Consider the following 18,070-nt stretch of genomic DNA (forward strand, 5'->3'; position numbering starts at 1 on the left):
CACATAGGTGATGGGTGTGCGTTAGGGCTTTCCCCTGGCTGTAAGAAGGAAAACAGTTTAATTCTGAAAGGCTTTCTCACTGTGGCTTTTATTGTTTCGATGGTTCCATCCCATTCTTCCGTTTTGATGTCGTCTCCCCTTTTCCCACATTATCTGGGCCGCCTCAGGCCCAGGGTGACACAGTAAGGCGGCTGGCGGGCAGGAACCTCATTCACGTCCCTGGAAGGCTGCCTTCCACTGTCTGCTCATGTCAGCGGCAGGTCCATCTCCGTGGGAAACATTTGCATGTTGTGTCTTCTGAGCTGTTGGGAGGTTTGGAAATGGTGTGCGTGGCACCTGTCTGGGCCTGTTGGTGGCAGGGCCGTTTCCAAGCAGTGTCCTGAACATCCTTCCAGTCTCTTTGGGGGAAGGGGAGACAGGATTTTATAGTCTATTAGAGCAGACTCACTACACGTATCTCTGGTCCCCTGTGTTTTCTTTTCTCAGTCCTGTGAAGATAAAAATAATAAAAGGCTTCTATAACACATCCATAGGACATGCAACCTGGAGTTCCAGGACAAAGCTTTGAATCAGGCCTTATTCCAGTCTTGGCCTCTTCTGCCTCACTGCTTGTTATATTGTTGTTGTTTCTGTTGTTTCTAGAAAACAGACCTTATAGCTTCAAGCCGAATGGTCTCTAAATTAACTATTGTTATGCCCCAGTCACTCCTAAACATACATGGATATGTGGGTAGTGTAGAAATCTCATTGGGTGGAACATAGCACTGGTTACCTTGCTACAACCAACTTCTCTTGCCTCTACTTTCTGAATAATGTCTCATTTCAGCCACCTCAGAATATAATGTGTACAAAAGCTTTGACTATTTTTGTTTTTATTGTATCATCACCCTGACCACTTCCCCCTTTCATTTCAGGACATTTGCAAGTCACTTTGGTGCCATCGGGTGGGTCACAGGTGTGAGACCAAGTTCATGCCTGCAGCGGAAGGGACCGCGTGTGGCTTGAGTATGGTAAACTGCGTACTTGTTAGTTTTTAGTTCTAGAAACTTGATGAAGTATAGAACCCAAACTCTTTGTGCTGTGTGACCTCAGGATGCATGTATTTTCTGACTTCTCTGTAAATTAACCAGCATTATCTAGCAGCTATTACTCAGCGCTAACATAAGCCAGTTGGCTCAGTTGTTTATGAAGATGATTTTTATTTTGCATTTTATGTTTATTTTTAATTTTAAATGGAGGTTTGGGTCAAAATATTTATCTTTCAATGAGCCAGTACGTGTCATTGTATGCTGTTTGTCTTTTAAACTTGATTTGGCATAGAAAGGCCTCAGGGAGCAGCCGGCCCTTTGAGTAACAAAGACAAGACTGTCCCTCCCTACAAGGCCTCTACTAATCCCTCACAGGACCCGTCACGGAGCTTGTGTTAGGCCCAGTAGACTCCCATCACATATAGCGACTCCTGCTGAAGGGTAAGCGACGTCTCCATCTACGTTGTATCAGAAAACCCTTTTGCTAGCCAGTGTCTTCAACCCTAAGAACCACTCCCATTGTGGAAGATTATGGGAGATTTTTGCATTTTGAATGAAGAACTCTCACATATTCGTTTCTCCTTTTCTTCACATTTCCCAGTAGAATCTGGAGGGAAAGGTACACTTGAAGTACAGGAAATCATCCAGATTTGGGGTGTTCCTTTGAAAGACCGAGAGAGGGGAGTGCAGAACAATGAAAGAGCATATGATGTTACAGGATTTTTTATCTCCGCTTTTGGCTCTCCTGAGACAGCACCAGGCTGCGTAGAAGAATTAGTCATTGAAAGTGAATTCAGTTCCACAATAATTTCCTGACTGTGTACTAAACATCAGAGACAGAAAGCTCTGGGGATGCCCAGATGGATAAAACTTACAGATGGATATCTCTTCAAGAACTTACCATCTAGTGGGGAAACCAGTAACTCTAACTTTCTTTATAAACACACCTTCTTGAAGCACGGAATTGCTTTCGAGGCCCAAATGAATGAGAAATGAATCTTGCTGGGGATCAGGTGTGCACTTAGAATAAACTACAATGAGTGGGTGCACCAAGGTGGATGCTGGAATTTGAATTGAAGCTCTTCGGTCGGATGAGAGACCTACAGTGACAGAGTAACAATAAAGGCAAGGACAGACACACATGAAAATAAATGTTCAGAAAATGCTTTCCGACATTTGTTAAGTCATTCAGCATCTCTTCAAAGATTTGCAATTTTTAACTATTTTTTTTTTTATGTTTTTATTGATTTTAGAGAGAGAGAGGAAGGGAAAGGGAGAGAAACCTTGATGAGAGAGAAACATCGATCCACTGCCTCCTGCACACCACCTGCTGGGGATCGTGCCTGCAACCCAGGAAGCAAACCTGCAACCTCTCAGTGCATGGGACGGTGCTCAACCAACTGAGCCACACCTGCCAGGGCTTAGCTCCTTTTATTTTAAAGAAAATAAATGTTTTAAAAGTTGAGGTGTGAGGAGGGGACCACGCCTTCCCAGTGAAACAACACGTCTAATGGCAGCAGCCAGGACAGGAGTCTTTGACCCCAGGTGACCACAGGAAAGGCTGTCCCACAGTGTGTGGCTTCCAGATATAAAGGGGCCAGAGGGCTGCGCTGAGCAGCCACCTACAGGGACCCCCTGCTTTCCTGCGGGCACTGTGTAGAACCCCAGAAAGCATTTGAGCTGTATGGCAAGTGGAAGGGGAAGAGAGCCCTCCCGCCGCTAGAGAGGGACCAGGGCCGCCAGCGGGGTGACCCCGGAGCTGCTGGTGGGGTGAATCTGAGATTTCTGACCCTGTCTGAGGGGAGCCGGGATAGCGGGCATGGGGCTGCCCCAGCTTTATTGAGGTCAGGAGTGCGGGGAGCTGACTTTGGGTCCCCTCCTGCTGGGGGCCTTGCTGGGCCGACTCTCTGCCTGTGTGTTGCTTTGTGCGGTTTTGAGTTTCTGATCCCTGAACTGGCCCCCACCTTCCTGGCTTGCACTGGGCAGGCAGACCAGCGGAGGCTGGGATTTGTGCGCAGAGCAGAGAGTTTGAAATATGCGTCCAGAGCAACCAGCCAACCAGAGCTGAGCAGGGAGGGGTGGAGCCGGCGGCCGCTCCCGCAGCCGGGAGCACCGCCCCCAACAGGACAGGGGCAGGTCCCGCTCACTGAGGCCCCAGACACCCCGCAGGGCACAGTCCTGAGGGGGAGGGGAGAGCAGCTCACAGGAGGACATCATAGGAATAAGACTCTCGGGGACTGTTGTTTGGGAGCTGGAGGAAACGCTGAACACCCCTGCTGGGGGCTGGGCAGGCAGAGGGCTCACTGGAATGTTCTTTAATCAAACCCACTGAGGCCAGGCTGCTGAAACGACCCAGACAGAAAAGACAACAGGTTGAAATCAATCTGAAGCTGCAGCAGGCCAGAGCCTGGGGAACTAGAATCAGAGGACAGGGGAGGGACTGAGGAGCTGGCGGTGGAGCAGAGACTAACTCCTGCACAGTGAGTGCCTGACAGCGACACCTCTACGGGGAGTGACACCCTGAGCTACACTAGCCACCCTGCACCCTAAAGACTCTACAGAAGACTCTGGAGCAAGACCAGGCAACCACAAGGGAGAGGCAAAATAGCTGACAGGAGGTGGCCTGTGGAGAGCCTCAGATCAACCATCTACCTAAGGACACCAGAGCCCAACCTAGACTGTTCCTCACATTGGCTGACACACAGGTACCTCCCTGGAGACCCGAAATCAGCCCACAAAACAGTGAGCCACAGACAACATAAGCTGCCCAGACAAAACTCACCTGATGGACTTTTTATAAAAAAAAAAAAAAAAAAAGAAACATTTCTTTTTTAAATTGTTTGTCATTAATTTTTAAAAAATTTGTTTTGCTTTGCTTGTTTTGTTTTTGTTCTATTATCAAGATTTTCTTCCTAGTCCCCGCTTAATTGCTGGGATATTATCATGATAACCAATACGTTTACTGCTTTTCTCTATTGTTTCCCCCATATCTCCTATTGGCCTCCATCCCTGCCCCTGCTTTACCCCGTCCCTCTTTCTCTCTCTTTTGATCCATTGGCATAACTTTTTTTTTTCCTTTTTCTCCCCTTTTATTCTCTGTCTTCCTGCCTTTTTGTTTGGTTGGTTGTTTCTGTTTGTCTCTATTGTATTTTTATTTTTTATTTTTCAACTATTTTTCTATCCTCTCTACCCTTAATTTTTTGCTTGCCCTTCTTTCAGAATCTTTCCTCTGCCCCTTTTATTTCCCAGCAGCATCTCTATTTTTTACTTTTTATTTTATTTTTTATTTTTCTTTACTATTAGCAATAATATCCTTTTTTCTCTCTCTCTCTTTTTTTTTTTTTTTTTTTGCCTTTTAGTATTTGTGTTCTCACTTCACTCTCCCAATTCTGTTTTCTCTTGGGATGTTTTCATTGTGATTGGAAGGATGTTTTATAAGATACTACTTGTTTCCTGGCAGTCTGGTTGTGTATTGTCCAGCTTTGCCAGCACCCGTACAACAGCTCACATGACATGGTTGGGGCTGAACCCCACAGTTAGCCAACTTGAGAGGAGAGTCCGCCCAAGGATGCGTCGATAATACTCTAGACCCGATCACAACAGGAGAGTACAAAGAACCCACAAAAGGGACACCCACAAAACGGACATACCTACAGCAAAGAGCTCAGAAGTATAAGGAAAACACACCTCTGGGTTCCACTGGGCACACACTACAAAATCCCACCCCACAAGACTGGGAGACAGCAAATATATCTAATATACGGATACAAACACTAAGAGAAACTAAAATAGGGAGACAAAGAAATACCCCCCCCCAAACTAAAGAAAAGGAAAAATCTCCAGAAAAAGACCTTGATGAGAAGGAGTTAAGTTATCAGAAACAGAGTTCAGAGTAGTGGTTATAAACATGTGCAAGGAAATTAATGAGAACCACAAGACACTTAATGGAAAGGTCCAGGAACTTGCTGAAAACATGAAAAAAGAGCTAGATATCATAAATAAGAACCAGGCAGAAGTGAAGAGTACTATATCTGATATCAAGAACACGCTGGAAGGAATTAAAAGCAGGCTCAATGAAGCAGAGGGTAGAATAAGTGACTTAGAAGATAAGGTAGAGGAGAACATATGTGCCAAGGATGCATCTGATAAGGGGCTAATTTCCAAAGTGTACAAAGAACTCATACAACTCAGCACGAGGAAAACAAAACAATCCAATTAAAAAATGGGCAAAGGACCTGAATAGACTCTTCTCCAAAGAGGACATACAGATGGCCAAGAGACATATGAAAAAATGCTCAACATCACTAATCATCAGAGAGATGCAAATTAAAACCGCAAAGAGGTATCACTTCGCACCTGTCAGAATGGCTACCATCAAGAAACCAACAAATGACTCCTGCTGGCGAGGGTGTGGAGAAAAGGGAACCCTAGTACACTGCTGGTGGGAATGCAGACTGGCGCAGCCACTATGGAAAATGGTGTGGAGGTTCCTCAAAAAATTAAAAATGGAGCTGCCGTTTGACCCAGTGATTCCACTCCTAGGAATATATCCTCAGAATCCTGAAACACTAATCAGAAAGAACTTATGCACCCCTATGTTCATAGCAGCACAATTTACAATAGCTAAGATCTGGAAACAGCCCAAGTGCCCATCAGTAGATGAGTGGATAAAAAAGCTGTGGGACATATATACGATGGAATACTACTCAGGCATAAAAAAGGACCTCTTACCCTTTGGGACAGCATGGATGGACCTGGAGAGTATTATGCTAAGCAAAATAAGCCAGGCAGAGAAAGACAAACATCACATGATCTCACTAATATATGGAATCTAAGGAACAAAATAAATTGACAAACAAGATAGGACCACAGACATGGAAGCATGAAACAGACTGACAGATCTTAGAGGGAAGGGAAGGTGTGGGTGGGTGGGGAGAGATTAACCAAAGAATTTATATGCATAACCCAAGGACACAGACAATAGTGTGGTGAGGGACCCGGGAGGAGTGTGGGTGCAGGGTGCAAGGGGTCAATGGGGAGAAGAGAGGACATCTGTAATATTTTGAACAGTAAAAATAAGTTGAGGCATTACATTCAATTTTTAGTCAGATGCACCTGTCTTAGGAAATCCCAATAAGGATTCTTATGAAAGCATGACCAGGATTGTTTTAGTTGTGATGGCACAAAACAATGAATGAATTAAATGATTGACAATATAGAGACTTCTCAAGTCATTTGTATTGTTAAAGCATCAAAGCTTAGAACTTGCAACTTGAGGATTCATAGATATTTTTGTCATTAAGAAAGCAACAGTATTAGACATAAGAGGCATGTACAAGAAAAGATTTATATAATAAATGAGGAAAATACGTGCAGCATGGCATAGGTCTAAGGTTTATTACATAAATACACCCTGGAGCTAGTTCCAGGGGGGCAAAAATGCCCCTGGGCTATACTTCAACCAATATAACATGTGACACATGAAACCAGCAGTTAGAAAACACCCCATTATTTTGAAAGACCACACTGTGGATGTATATACTGGGGGAAAGCCCTTAATTGTAAAGCCACCCTCAGTAGGAAATATTCTGGTAAGTTTCTTCCATCATCACTCCAGTATAATTATTATTCATTCATGTAGATGGTTCTCTTGAGTCTCCCTCCTCAGGGTGGGATGCAATGGGCTATTTATTAGACTGTAAACTCCGTGAGGCCAGGGCCATTCTCACTGTTGCTTTATCTCGAGGGTCTTGTGGGGAGTAGCAGTTGCTCCACATTTTATTTCTCTATAACTAGAACCCAGCTGAATCCTTCCCCATCGTTCAGTCCCTCCCTTGTCATTCAGTGAGAGCTGTGCCATGAATGTTCAGTAAATGTGCGAGGGTGTGAAAGCCCCATTGTTTTATCTAAGAGTACATGTGCAAGGAAAGAAAGGTCTGTGCTCGCTGTCTATCATTAAAGACATTTGCCCAGTTGGCCATTCCATTTGAAATTAGAAAGCAGTGCTAGAAATGCATCCGTGTGACTAGATACAGTTCTGTGTGTGTCTATTTAATATTTACATGTTATATGTGGAATTTTATATACACACGTGGATTGTGCATGTATGGACGTATATTCCTGTATGTTCCTGATTCCTATACTCATAGAAAAAACCGAGGAGACTGTCAGTCCTAGGATGAATACTGGCATTAAAGGAAGTCAAAATAATTGAAGGGTTGGAACAGATCTAAAAACCACATTCCTAAAAAAGAATTTAGATCAGAGGTTCAGGAGTTGTGGCTGCTGAGTTTAAATCCAGCCCCAGCTAGTTGTGTAGCTACTTGGGCAAGTTAGTACCTCTTTGCTCGAGTTATTGGCCCCTAAGCACTTTGTGACGGTTACGTTAGACACTGCGTGTGAAGCCCTCCCTTCCTCCCGTCTGCACCATTGGGGCACATAGATGGAACTTAATAAGCTGTAGCTGTAGCTGTAGCTGTAGCTGTTGCTGTTGCTGTTGCTGTTGTGGCTGCCGCCGTTGCTGTTTTGTCTCAGCCACTGAGCTCTGTCCCGGAGCGTTGCGGGGACTCCTGCGAGGGAAGAGCCAGAGATTCCTGCTTATGGTAGATGAACTCCTCAAATGACGGACTGCTCCCCGCCCCCTAAGTCCTCAACTGTGTTTTATGATTTCGTGCAAACTCTGAAATGGCAGTTAGTCCAAGGGAAAGAAAAATTATAAACAGAAGAGTTAATCAGTTCATGGCAAAAAAATTGAAGACAGGAAGCAGTATCTTGACCTAGACAAAGTGCACCAGCAACACAGTAAATAGCCACAAGCCAAATGCTTCACGGGGGAAGAGTGAAGATTTGAAAGTCAGACCTCCCCGTAATTCTGTAAGCGAACCCCACTCCCCGGCTGAACCTGGCGCAGTGCAGACCCCAGCCCTCTGGATCTGATTGCAGAGGCTTTCGGAGAAGTGTGCACTGATCTAAGTCGGGCAGAGCTTGCTCATCAGAAGAGCACCCCAAGAAAGACACCACTACCAGAGGCTCACGCAGCCCCCCGGGACAGAGATGACCGGCAGCGCCTGGACTGTGTTCTAGAGGAAAACTGAGACGAAAAGGTTAGCGCAGAAAACCCTTCTCTCCCTGGCTTGGACAGTCATTGGCAAGCGGAAGACCAAAAGCTAATCACAGAAGACCCTCAGTTCCAAGTCGTCCGAGGGACTTAAGTCGGGGCCTTTTGTACGCAGAGAGGTGTTACTTAAAAGCACTGTGTGTGTCAACGGAAAGCTCTTCAGTTTTATAAGACATGCAGTATAGGTGGGATACGCAGCAATGTGTGCATAGTTGTCTCTGTTTTTATGAGATAACCATCTGGAATAATGAATTTTGTTTCTTAACAACTGGTTCTTGGTGAGTGCGTGATCCAAATGCTCTCCACACTGTGCTGTTTCTGTACGTCCGGGGAGGCCCTGCTGTCACTTTTCTGCTCTGACTCCCTTGGCTGTTGGATGGGATCTCATCTGCACAGTTCACGTCCACAGCTCAGAAAGCATCTGTGGGTGACAGATGCCTCTTCTCTCCAGACCTCAGCTTTTCAAAACGCAGACTAAGCCCCCTGTTTGCACAGCACCGCCAGCGAAGGAATCCCGTCGGGGTGTCCCGCGCTCTCCCCTTTGCCAGCAGACTCGCTTTTCCTGTTCCTGTGCAGGTGTTTGCATCTCCTTGCCCTTTCCCAGGTGGCTTCTTACAGGAAACATGTCCCGTATTCTCTCCACAGTGGTGTCGTCAAGGCCAGTGTGTCAAGTTCGGGGAGCACGGGCCCCGGCCCATCCACGGCCAGTGGTCGGCCTGGTCCAAGTGGTCGGAGTGTTCCCGCACCTGTGGCGGAGGAGTCAGGTACCAGGAGAGACACTGCAACAGCCCCAGGTAAGGCTCCAGCAGGAGGTCGGGGTTTGTAAGGCGCTGACCTTCAGCGGGGAACCTACCTGTTTGGCTCTGTTTTTAAGGGCAGTTTTCTTCTCTCGGGTTCATAGCAATCAGCGAGGGTCTGGCTGTTGCGCGTAAAGGTTGTGCGCCCTGCGGGGAGGCACTGTGAGCGGAAGCAGAACCGGCAAAGGCGTTATTCCACCTGGGAGCGTGATGATCACGGCTCCAGTCACGGTGGTCATGGTCTGAGCCGCTTTCTGAATCGAAGTTAGGGTTACACAGTCACATACCCGAGGGCCTGTGCGACTGGAGCAGGGAGGCTTGCCTGGGGGGGCACGTGTCTCTCTCAGACTGATGACCTGGGGAAAGCAGTGCGCTGATTTTTGCCTCTCAGGAATGTATGTCAGCTCGTGTTGCCAGATCTGCCTGACTTTTCAAGAGAAACCAGAAATCTAAAAGAATGTTGCATGTGACATTTTCCTAATTTCTAAAATATTGATAACAAATTCAATTTTCTTTAAAAAAACAAAACAAAACACAACCAAACATTATGAGGATTAGTCAGAGTATCTGTGGATTGAAATTGGCGGTGATCACCTGTGCGGTCCTCTGGTCTAGGACTGGGATTCTGAACCATAGGTGGTGCTGTGCGGAGAAGGTGGTTTAATGTTACTTTTATCAGCTCTAATTCCCGCAGGAAGCACGTGTGTGTTTCCTGATTGGCATGGTTATGTGGAAAGAGCCCAGGTTCAGGAGACAGAAAGATATGACTCCACTCCAAGTGTTTGGCCTGCACTTACTCACTGCGTGGCTTTGGGAAGGTCGTGTGAACTTCGAGCTTGGGTTTATGCATATAGGATGGAGATAATGATACTCGCCTCTGGAGGTTTGGGGAAGATTAAAAATTGCATCTGTAGAATGTCTGACCATGGAGGTGCATCCAGTGGGCATTCAACAAAGGTTCTGGGGTCCATGTGGTTTTCGTCATTTCATCTTAGGAACACAGGGTAACAGAGGGCCAGCCCTCAGAAGCAGTGGGGAGGGGCCTTACTAATGAAATTGGACTTTGGAGGATGCTATGGAGTGAGGACGTGATGGGACTCTGGAAAATAGTGGAGTTGATTTTACATGATTTGAGTGGTGGCGTAGCATGGGGAGTGAGGATACAGATTTAATCCCAATAACCTGGGTCTGCCTCGGGGCCCACCAAGCAAAATTTTAAAGAAACAAATGATACTTCATGTGAGTGAGCAGGCTGAGCTGGACCAAAAGGCCAGTTTGTTCCAAAACACAAGGAAGGATTGGGAGATTCATTAACCGTGGTTTGTTAGGTATTCTTAGGATATCTCAGGCTAATGTAGGATTTCTCATCTTTGGCACTATTGACATTTTATTTTAATTTTTTTTTATTGATTGATTTTAGAGAGAGGAAGAGAGAATGATTGAGATTTGTTGTTCCACTTATTTATACATTCGTTGGTTGAGTCTTATATGTGCCCTGACCAGGGATCGAACCCACAACCTTGGCGTATCGAGACAAAGTCTAACCAACTGAGCTAGGGCACTATTGACATTTTAAGCCTGAAAATTATTTTGGTGTGGGGGTTGGTCCTGTCCGTGGCAGGCTCTTTAGCAGTATCCCTAGCCTCTACCCGCTAGAGGCGGGTAGAATGACTCTCCCTCCCTCTGCCCCCTCCCACGCCCCCCAGCCTCCAAGTTGTGACAACCCAAAATCTCTCCCGACCTTGCCAAATGTCCTGCAGGGGCAAAGTCATCTCCAGTTGAGACTAACTACTCTAATCAGACCCAGTCACTATGTACAATGGTAGGGAGGTTTATGATACATGTACAATTTATATCAGATTATTAAAACCACTCTTGTCTACTTTGAACATGGCCCGTGTCTTGGATAGAATTTTCAAGTTCATCATATTACTTTTCATTTTTTGCAACAGATTTCATGGATCTGGTTTTCATACATCGCAACATTTTACAATCTTGATATTTTCCCAAGGAAAAAAATCGATCGCCTAATTTAATAGCCCTGCTGGTAAAGTGTATGAATGACGCCCCTGAGATTTAAACGAGAACCTCTCCCATATCTGTGGGATTGAGAGCTCTCGTTATAATAGGGCATTGTTCATGGAAATATCATATTGTAATGTTAGAGGTGCCTAATAGAAGAATTAATCACTAAAGTAGTTCCACTTGGTGCAGTTTTAATTTTAAACGAGATTAAGTCTAATCAGGGTACTGTTTGCTTTAATTAAGTTTGAAGTCATAAATAAAACAAGCAAGTGACCGGCTATCCCAAGGCAATTGAATTAGTTGTTCTCTGTTCCTATTTCACTTGGTTGTGGTACAGCTGTTTTTTCTTCCCTATTTCGGGTTCCCGATTTCTTTCTTCCTTCAGCTTAAACATTTGGTCTGTTCCCATCACTCAGCCTGACCATTTTTATTTTTTCATGTGAATGCAGTGTGAGCTTTTTATTTCACATGATGATGGTTTTCCCAGAACATATTTTTGTTTCATAAAAAATGAATGATTCCTGGCTGATTCAGGGATGTATATTAAGCTTTTTCAGCTTCATAAGGCTTTACAGGATATCTGGTCCTGGAATGGCCAGTGCCAGGGACATAGGACCGTTTTTATTTCTCCCATATCTGTGGCAGACATTTATAATTGATTGGAGCCCTATGTTCTACTCGGAGCCCTTGGGAACCTTCTCCAAACACTTCTCTGGGCATTTGTTCCTAATCAGGTTAGAACAGATACATGAGTTGCAACCCGTTGTCTAATCCGGTTATTTTACAAGGAGGTAACAGGGGTGGCAGCAATTCTCACTCAGGTCACCAAGCTGGTCATGTTAGAGTCAGACCAAGAGGCCACAGTCTTAGTCCTTTGACATTTTTCCTGGGTCCCTGACTATTAAATCATAACACCTAACAGAGCCTGGTAAAATTCCTATAAACTCTGTTTAAGAAAACAGTGAAATTAAAAACAGTGAAAATTAAACCTGCTAAGGTATTCTAGAACTTTCCTAAAATGCTAGTCTAGTTGAGAAATAATAACAGGCCACTAGGGTCATAGCTCCAGATTAATAATTGAATCAACTCTCTGGCTCTTTTCCCAGCCAGTAATTTCCAGGCTCAGCTGAGGATCAGAGTCCCCAGCGTGCTTTACAGAAACTGATGTCTGGGTCTTCCCCATCACGTATGCTTATGGAGTGTCTGGGGAGGGGCCCGGGAATGTGTGTGTGTGTGTGTGTGTGTGTGTACTAGAACCAATTGGTTCTAGTATCAGCCAGCCAGCCAATATGATAGCCATTTATAGGGAGGACCTGATAAATTATGCAGAAGCAAATTACAGGTATACTTCATAATAGTCCAGTATAAACACAGAGTCATGTGCCTGGACATTTGTTTTCTGACTGTTTATATTTTTGTTTTTAGTCTTAAAGAACTTATTATATACCAAGGGATGCCATAGTAGAATTTTCTGTTAATTTACCCTAACATGCATGTTCATAGCTGCAGAAAAAAAAAATGTACCTGTATTTGAAGATTTGATGTAAAAATCCAAATTCTTGCCTGTCATTAAAAGTAGAAAGCATTTAAAAATAGTTACAATTGATTTGCGCTTACTGGACCCTAGACTCTGCCCTAAAATTTCTTTCCAAATGCTATCTCAGTTCATTGTCACAGTTGCCCCCACTTTGCAGATTAGGAAGTTAAATAAAATTGCCTGAAAATAAGCTGGGAGGAGGCAGAGCGTATTGAAATCCAGATCTGCCTCATTGGAGACTCTCTCCCCCGTCCACGCACGGTCCCGGTGCCTAACTCAGTGAAGTGCGGGCGGAGTGGAGCTGAGCCCGCGACGGGGGCTGGCCCTGCTCTCTTGCGGCCCTGTGACCTCTCTGCAAGTTTTGTGAGCTCTCCCAGCCACTTGTCTCTTCATCTGTCAAGGGAGCAGATGGCTACAAGAGTTCTGAAGTCTTTTCCACGTTCCTCTTTCCTGAATTGAAAAAGTAACACGCACGGTCCTCTTTGACTTTATTGCATTTAACTCGCCTAAATGAAGGTTATTTGTAAAATCTCAGACAGAGCGTCTCACGCTGAGGAAGTTTGGCATGTGCTTCGTAAAGATGACCAGCAACAGGAAGGCTGTCAGATGGCACTTTCAAGTTTTCCTGAATGCTTTTTAGATAATGATTTAAGAAGTCCTCAGGGATTTGATGTAGCACAGTGACTGCTGGATGTTTAAGTAGTTACTCCAGAATGTTTTGAAATAGCAGAAAAATCTCATTTTGGCAGCATGACACTTCCCGTTTCTGTTGAATCCATTTTAGCATGCAGTTATAGGAGGACTTGGTAAAATATGCTGAAGCAAACCCAGGGGTGTTTTATAGCATTCTTGTGCTTCCTAAAGAGACAAGGAATTTTAATCACATAAATTTATTAACCTGGAGCCTTCTTTCATGTTACATGTTTGCATTGAGCTTTGGTGTGAGACGATCCATCGTTGGGTTTTAGCCTTTGTAGAAAACTACTAAAAAAAAAAAAAAAAAGTGGGAATGAAAAGAGGCGATCGCTTCGTGCCCGGACTAGGCGGGATAAGATGCTAGCGGTGATTTTTCAGTGTGGTTTGTGCTCCTTTTACTCTCTCCTTTGCTTTCTGGGTTTTGCCGCCTGCCTACCCAGATCTTAGTTTGCCATTAGATCCTAATTATTTATGTTCTAATGGGATCCCCTACTCTTGAAATCCATTTCCCATCACGCTTGGCAGGAAAAGAGTAGGCCACCTGCAAAGTTAAAAAGTGATTGTGCAGATGAAAAAGAGGGAGTGTTTTGCCTTGGAGTTTAGGAGCAATTAGAGTAAAACGCACGAGAGTCAGACAGTAATCAAAACATCAGCTCAATGACTGACAAAGCTGGAACAGAAAACATGGCAGATGGGCCTTCCTGCTCTTTCTCCCCAGTGTCCCCAATTTCTGCATAGCAGCAGGGGCAGGGCGACCTGTGGAAAGATGGTGAGTGTTTAGAAATGGGAGAGAGGCTGGGGAGTTGGTTGGGTTTGCATTTGAAGAGCTTTGATGCCAACATAGAGTGTATGTATGCAGGGGGCACACATCTATATTAATAAAACATTGAGGTGTACTTACAGATTTCCTAATATATAAGGTGATAAGGCGAGTGTCAAGGCTATGCCTTCATCCGTCTTTAAGGAAATTTTCAGAATGTAAAAATTGGATCAGAGATGGCAAATAAGTTTGATCTAACCAGTCAGTTCCAATTGATGAGCAGTGGTAGGGGCTACCTGAGGGCTATGTTGAGAGGGAGTTTGAGGACATATCAGTTTCTGCTTAAAAAAAAAAAAAAAAATCTGATTGATTAGTTATGTCTGCCATGGATACAAGAAGGGCTGGGACACATTGTATGCTACATGCTTCCATTCTCATAACAGGCTGTATACACTGCTACAACACCCATCTGGGTTATTCCTCCATATACTACTCTCTGTGACATAGTGGGCCCTTTGACTGCTAGCATTAAAGTTCTTTAATTTTATTTTTAGGCCTCAGTATGGTGGCAAGTTCTGTCCAGGTTCTAGCCGCATTTATCAGCTGTGCAACATTAACCCTTGTAATGAAAATAGCTTGGATTTTCGAGCCCAGCAGTGTGCAGAATATAACAGCAAACCTTTCCGTGGATGGTTCTACCAGTGGAAACCCTATACGAAAGTGGAAGGTAATTTGGTCCCCGTGCCCCTCAAATAAATGTGTCTCTATGTGGATGATAACGTGAATGAACACCCCAGAAGAAATTGCTGCCTATATGAAAGAGTTTCAATTTTTAATCTTTTGTTCCCCAGACCCATCCTGGCTCATATTTTTTATTCAATTCCAAAGATTTTGTTTATTTTTCCACACTTTTTTTTCCCCACAAGACACCCCTTGTGTCCCACATCTGTAAGCCAAAGTATTCATGTGTTTGGAATGCACTTATATTTCTAAACTTACCTTTGACATTTCAGCAATTAAGTCTCCCAGGGATGTTAATTGAAATTGGTATGAATTATCCAGACCAAAAACTCATGAAACCATATATACCCCATAGAGACACCATACTCAGTAACTGACATGTTAGATGATTACAAGCATGGGAAGGTCTATCTGCAGAGTATGTCCACACACACACACACACACACACACACACACACACACACTCAAATAAAAAATGTCTCCATACTAGGTTCTTAGTACTTATTGTAACTTAAAGTAATGGCTTGTATTTTACTTTTAAATAAATTTGTTTTTATTTTGGTTAAGCATCAAAACATTTCTTTTAGTTGTAATATCCAATTTTGATGTGCTTCCTATTACCTGTGCAGAATAAGCTGTCACTGTTCCAGTTGCTTCCGTTTCATTTTTTTCGTTCACTGAATTAATCTGAACTCATCCATGCTCCCTTGAGAAATGATAAATGGGAGTCTGAACCACACATGTGTAAAATGGAAAGAGACTACTCATGGGGAATCAGAACGAGGGTTATTCCTGTGCAAAAGTTGAGAAGGAACCTAGATTACCAATTCCCACAGAGCAGCTAATGTACTTAGAGGCATCATTGTAACAGGGAACACCTCCCCTCAGAAATGTGGTGCCACTTTGCTCAGCCGTTGCAGAAGCATTGGCCTGTCTCCGGGTCATAAGTATCCAAAGCACAGATAAAGACAGGCATGAAAAGCCTGAAATCTGTGTCTTGGAGGAAGCAATGAGGAATCTATGTAGATATTTCCTATAGAACAGAAATTAGTTACCTTCAGAAATTCAAAGGGTGATTGAGTAGAAGGGGATTTAGATTAATTTGCAGTTGCTTTCAGCAAATAGCATTAACTCAAGGTCTGAGAACTTTCTAGCCATATCACCTCCTCAGAGAGACTCTGCTTGCCAGGCTACCCAAAATGTCCTCCTCTCTTTATCATTCTTGGAACCCTTCATCTGCTTTATTCTTCATAGTTCTTACCAGTGCATGAGTTTATATTAGCCATTTATTACCTGTTTCAATGGAGCCACTGTCCATTTAGAGCACGCTTGCATCTCCAGCATCTTAGAACAGCACTCAGCACATACTGTAACTTTTGCAATGAGTTGTAAGCTCTCCATCGCTAGAGGCATTCTATGGAGAAAGAAGTAATTACCTGCAAAGGATACTGTCCAACAGTTTCAGTGGACAGTTGAATAGAACAGCTGCAGTTGCTTTCAGTTCTGACGTTTGAAGGGTTATTTTCTCTTGGTCGTACTTTCCCGTAATTCCCTGTTTCTTATCCACGGTTCTTTCTCCAAGACTCTGTCGTCCTTCCTTTCGTTTCCCCTTCTGCTCTTGGCTTTGTCTCCTTGGATATCCCTTGGCCTTTCCCACATTACATCTTCCATTCAAATATAGTGTTTATGGGATCTGTTAATGAATCTTTAAATAGGCCCCATCTTGAATACGTAAGGAGGAACTTAAGCAAATAAGTTTTGCAACTTGGAAGATTTGGGGGGGTTTCAAAGCCCTTCCACTAATTTTGCTGGAGTTTTTACTAAGTAAGGAGCATGCCATTTCATTCATTCACTTGACAGACGTTTACAGAGCATGGCAGACGCCCTGCCCGATGCAGAGGAAACTGCACTGAGTAAAGCAGAGACCCCAGCCTTAGGATCTCAAATCCAATGGAGGGAGACAAAAAGTGAAGGCTGCCTTGTCCTTCCCTCTTCTTTTTTATTTATTTTTTAAAATAGATTTTTATTTATTTCAGAGAGAGGAAGGGAGAGAGAGAGAGAGGGGGAAACATCAATGATGAGAGTCATTCATCGGCTGCCTCCTGCATGGCCCCGACTGGGGATCGAGCCCACAACCCGGGCACGTGCCCTGACCGGGAATCAAACCTCGGCTCCTGGGTTCATGGGTCAGCACACAACCACTGCTCCACGCTGGCCGGGCCCCTCTTCTTCCAATACTTAGAATCAGAAAGGGCTGACCATGATTTGAAGATCTTGTGACTTTCCTTCTGTTTGCGAAAAACAAGCAGTGGCTTACGCATAAACGTAGACCACCTTTGTCTTACAGTAGTGAGCTTTTCTTCTGTGTTTCTAATCGACTAATTCTTAACTTGCTCAGGAACCTGTGCTGGGAAAACTTACTTGTTAATTCCAGCTCCCTAATCTCATATGCAAAAATCGGCCGGTGTTAAAGCTGCTATTAAAAAAAAACAAAAACCCTAGGTGGGAGAAAAAAAAAAAATCCATGCACACATCTGCATATTTGGGACATAATAACTGAACTTCTCTCTCATTTTTGGTTTAGTCCTGTATTGAGAGGTTTTATGAAGCACAACTGTTTGCAAACTGTTTACACATTTGTTGTAAGGCTGTTGTCAGGGATATCACGCAGCGTTGTCCACTTCAGGCCTCGTGAGAAATGTCGTCTGGAGTTCCTGGCCTAGAACTCTTTCTATTGGAGAAATTAGTATAATAACTTCTTTCCGATAATAAGAGCTCTATAAGTATAATACTTTTTCTTTTTGCCTTTGATACCAGAAACTTCTCAGAAACTTAATGGTCAATGAAAATTACATTGTTTTAGCCCTTAGGTTCAGTTTATTGGCTTCCTTTTCATGGTATGATTCTTCTCTGTATGTTTTACAAACATCCTTCACCATATGCCTTTTTTTCAGACACGCCTAAATTTTTTTTTCCTAATTGATTGAATAAATATCTAAAGTAAGCCATGTCCTAAATCACAGGTCAGCACACTATGGCGCGTGGGCCAAATCTGACCTGCTTTAAAAAAAAACAACAAAAAAACCATAAAGTTTTATTAGTAAAGGACAGATAACATATCATTTCACTTATATGTGGAATCTAAAGAACAAAATAAGTGAGCAAACAAAACGGAAACAGACTCACAGATACAGAACAGACTGATGGTTGCCAGAGGTGGGGGGCCCTGGGAGGCTGGGTGAAAAAGGTGAAGGGATTAGGAGGTACAGATTGATAGTTACAAAATAGCCACAGGGATGTAAAGTTCAGCATATGGAACATAATCAATAATATTGTGATAACTATGTATGTTGCCAGGTGGATACCTGA

General features: G+C 43.8%; 1 protein-coding gene across 1 annotated transcript in view; it reads left to right on the forward strand.

The window, feature by feature from the left end:
- Positions 1-18,070, forward strand: part of ADAMTS18 (ADAM metallopeptidase with thrombospondin type 1 motif 18) — a 114,147-nt gene that overhangs the window by 62,599 nt on the left and 33,478 nt on the right. The window contains exons 9-11 of the mRNA XM_087827240.1: positions 915-1,010; positions 8,791-8,939; positions 14,515-14,687. Coding sequence (XP_087683366.1) covers positions 915-1,010; positions 8,791-8,939; positions 14,515-14,687 — 418 coding nt within the window. The remainder of the gene's footprint in view (positions 1-914; positions 1,011-8,790; positions 8,940-14,514; positions 14,688-18,070) is intronic.

Source organism: Miniopterus natalensis, chromosome 18 (genome assembly GCF_054644295.1).
Source record: "Miniopterus natalensis isolate mMinNat1 chromosome 18, mMinNat1.hap1, whole genome shotgun sequence".
Taxonomy (NCBI): Eukaryota; Metazoa; Chordata; class Mammalia; order Chiroptera; family Miniopteridae; genus Miniopterus; species Miniopterus natalensis.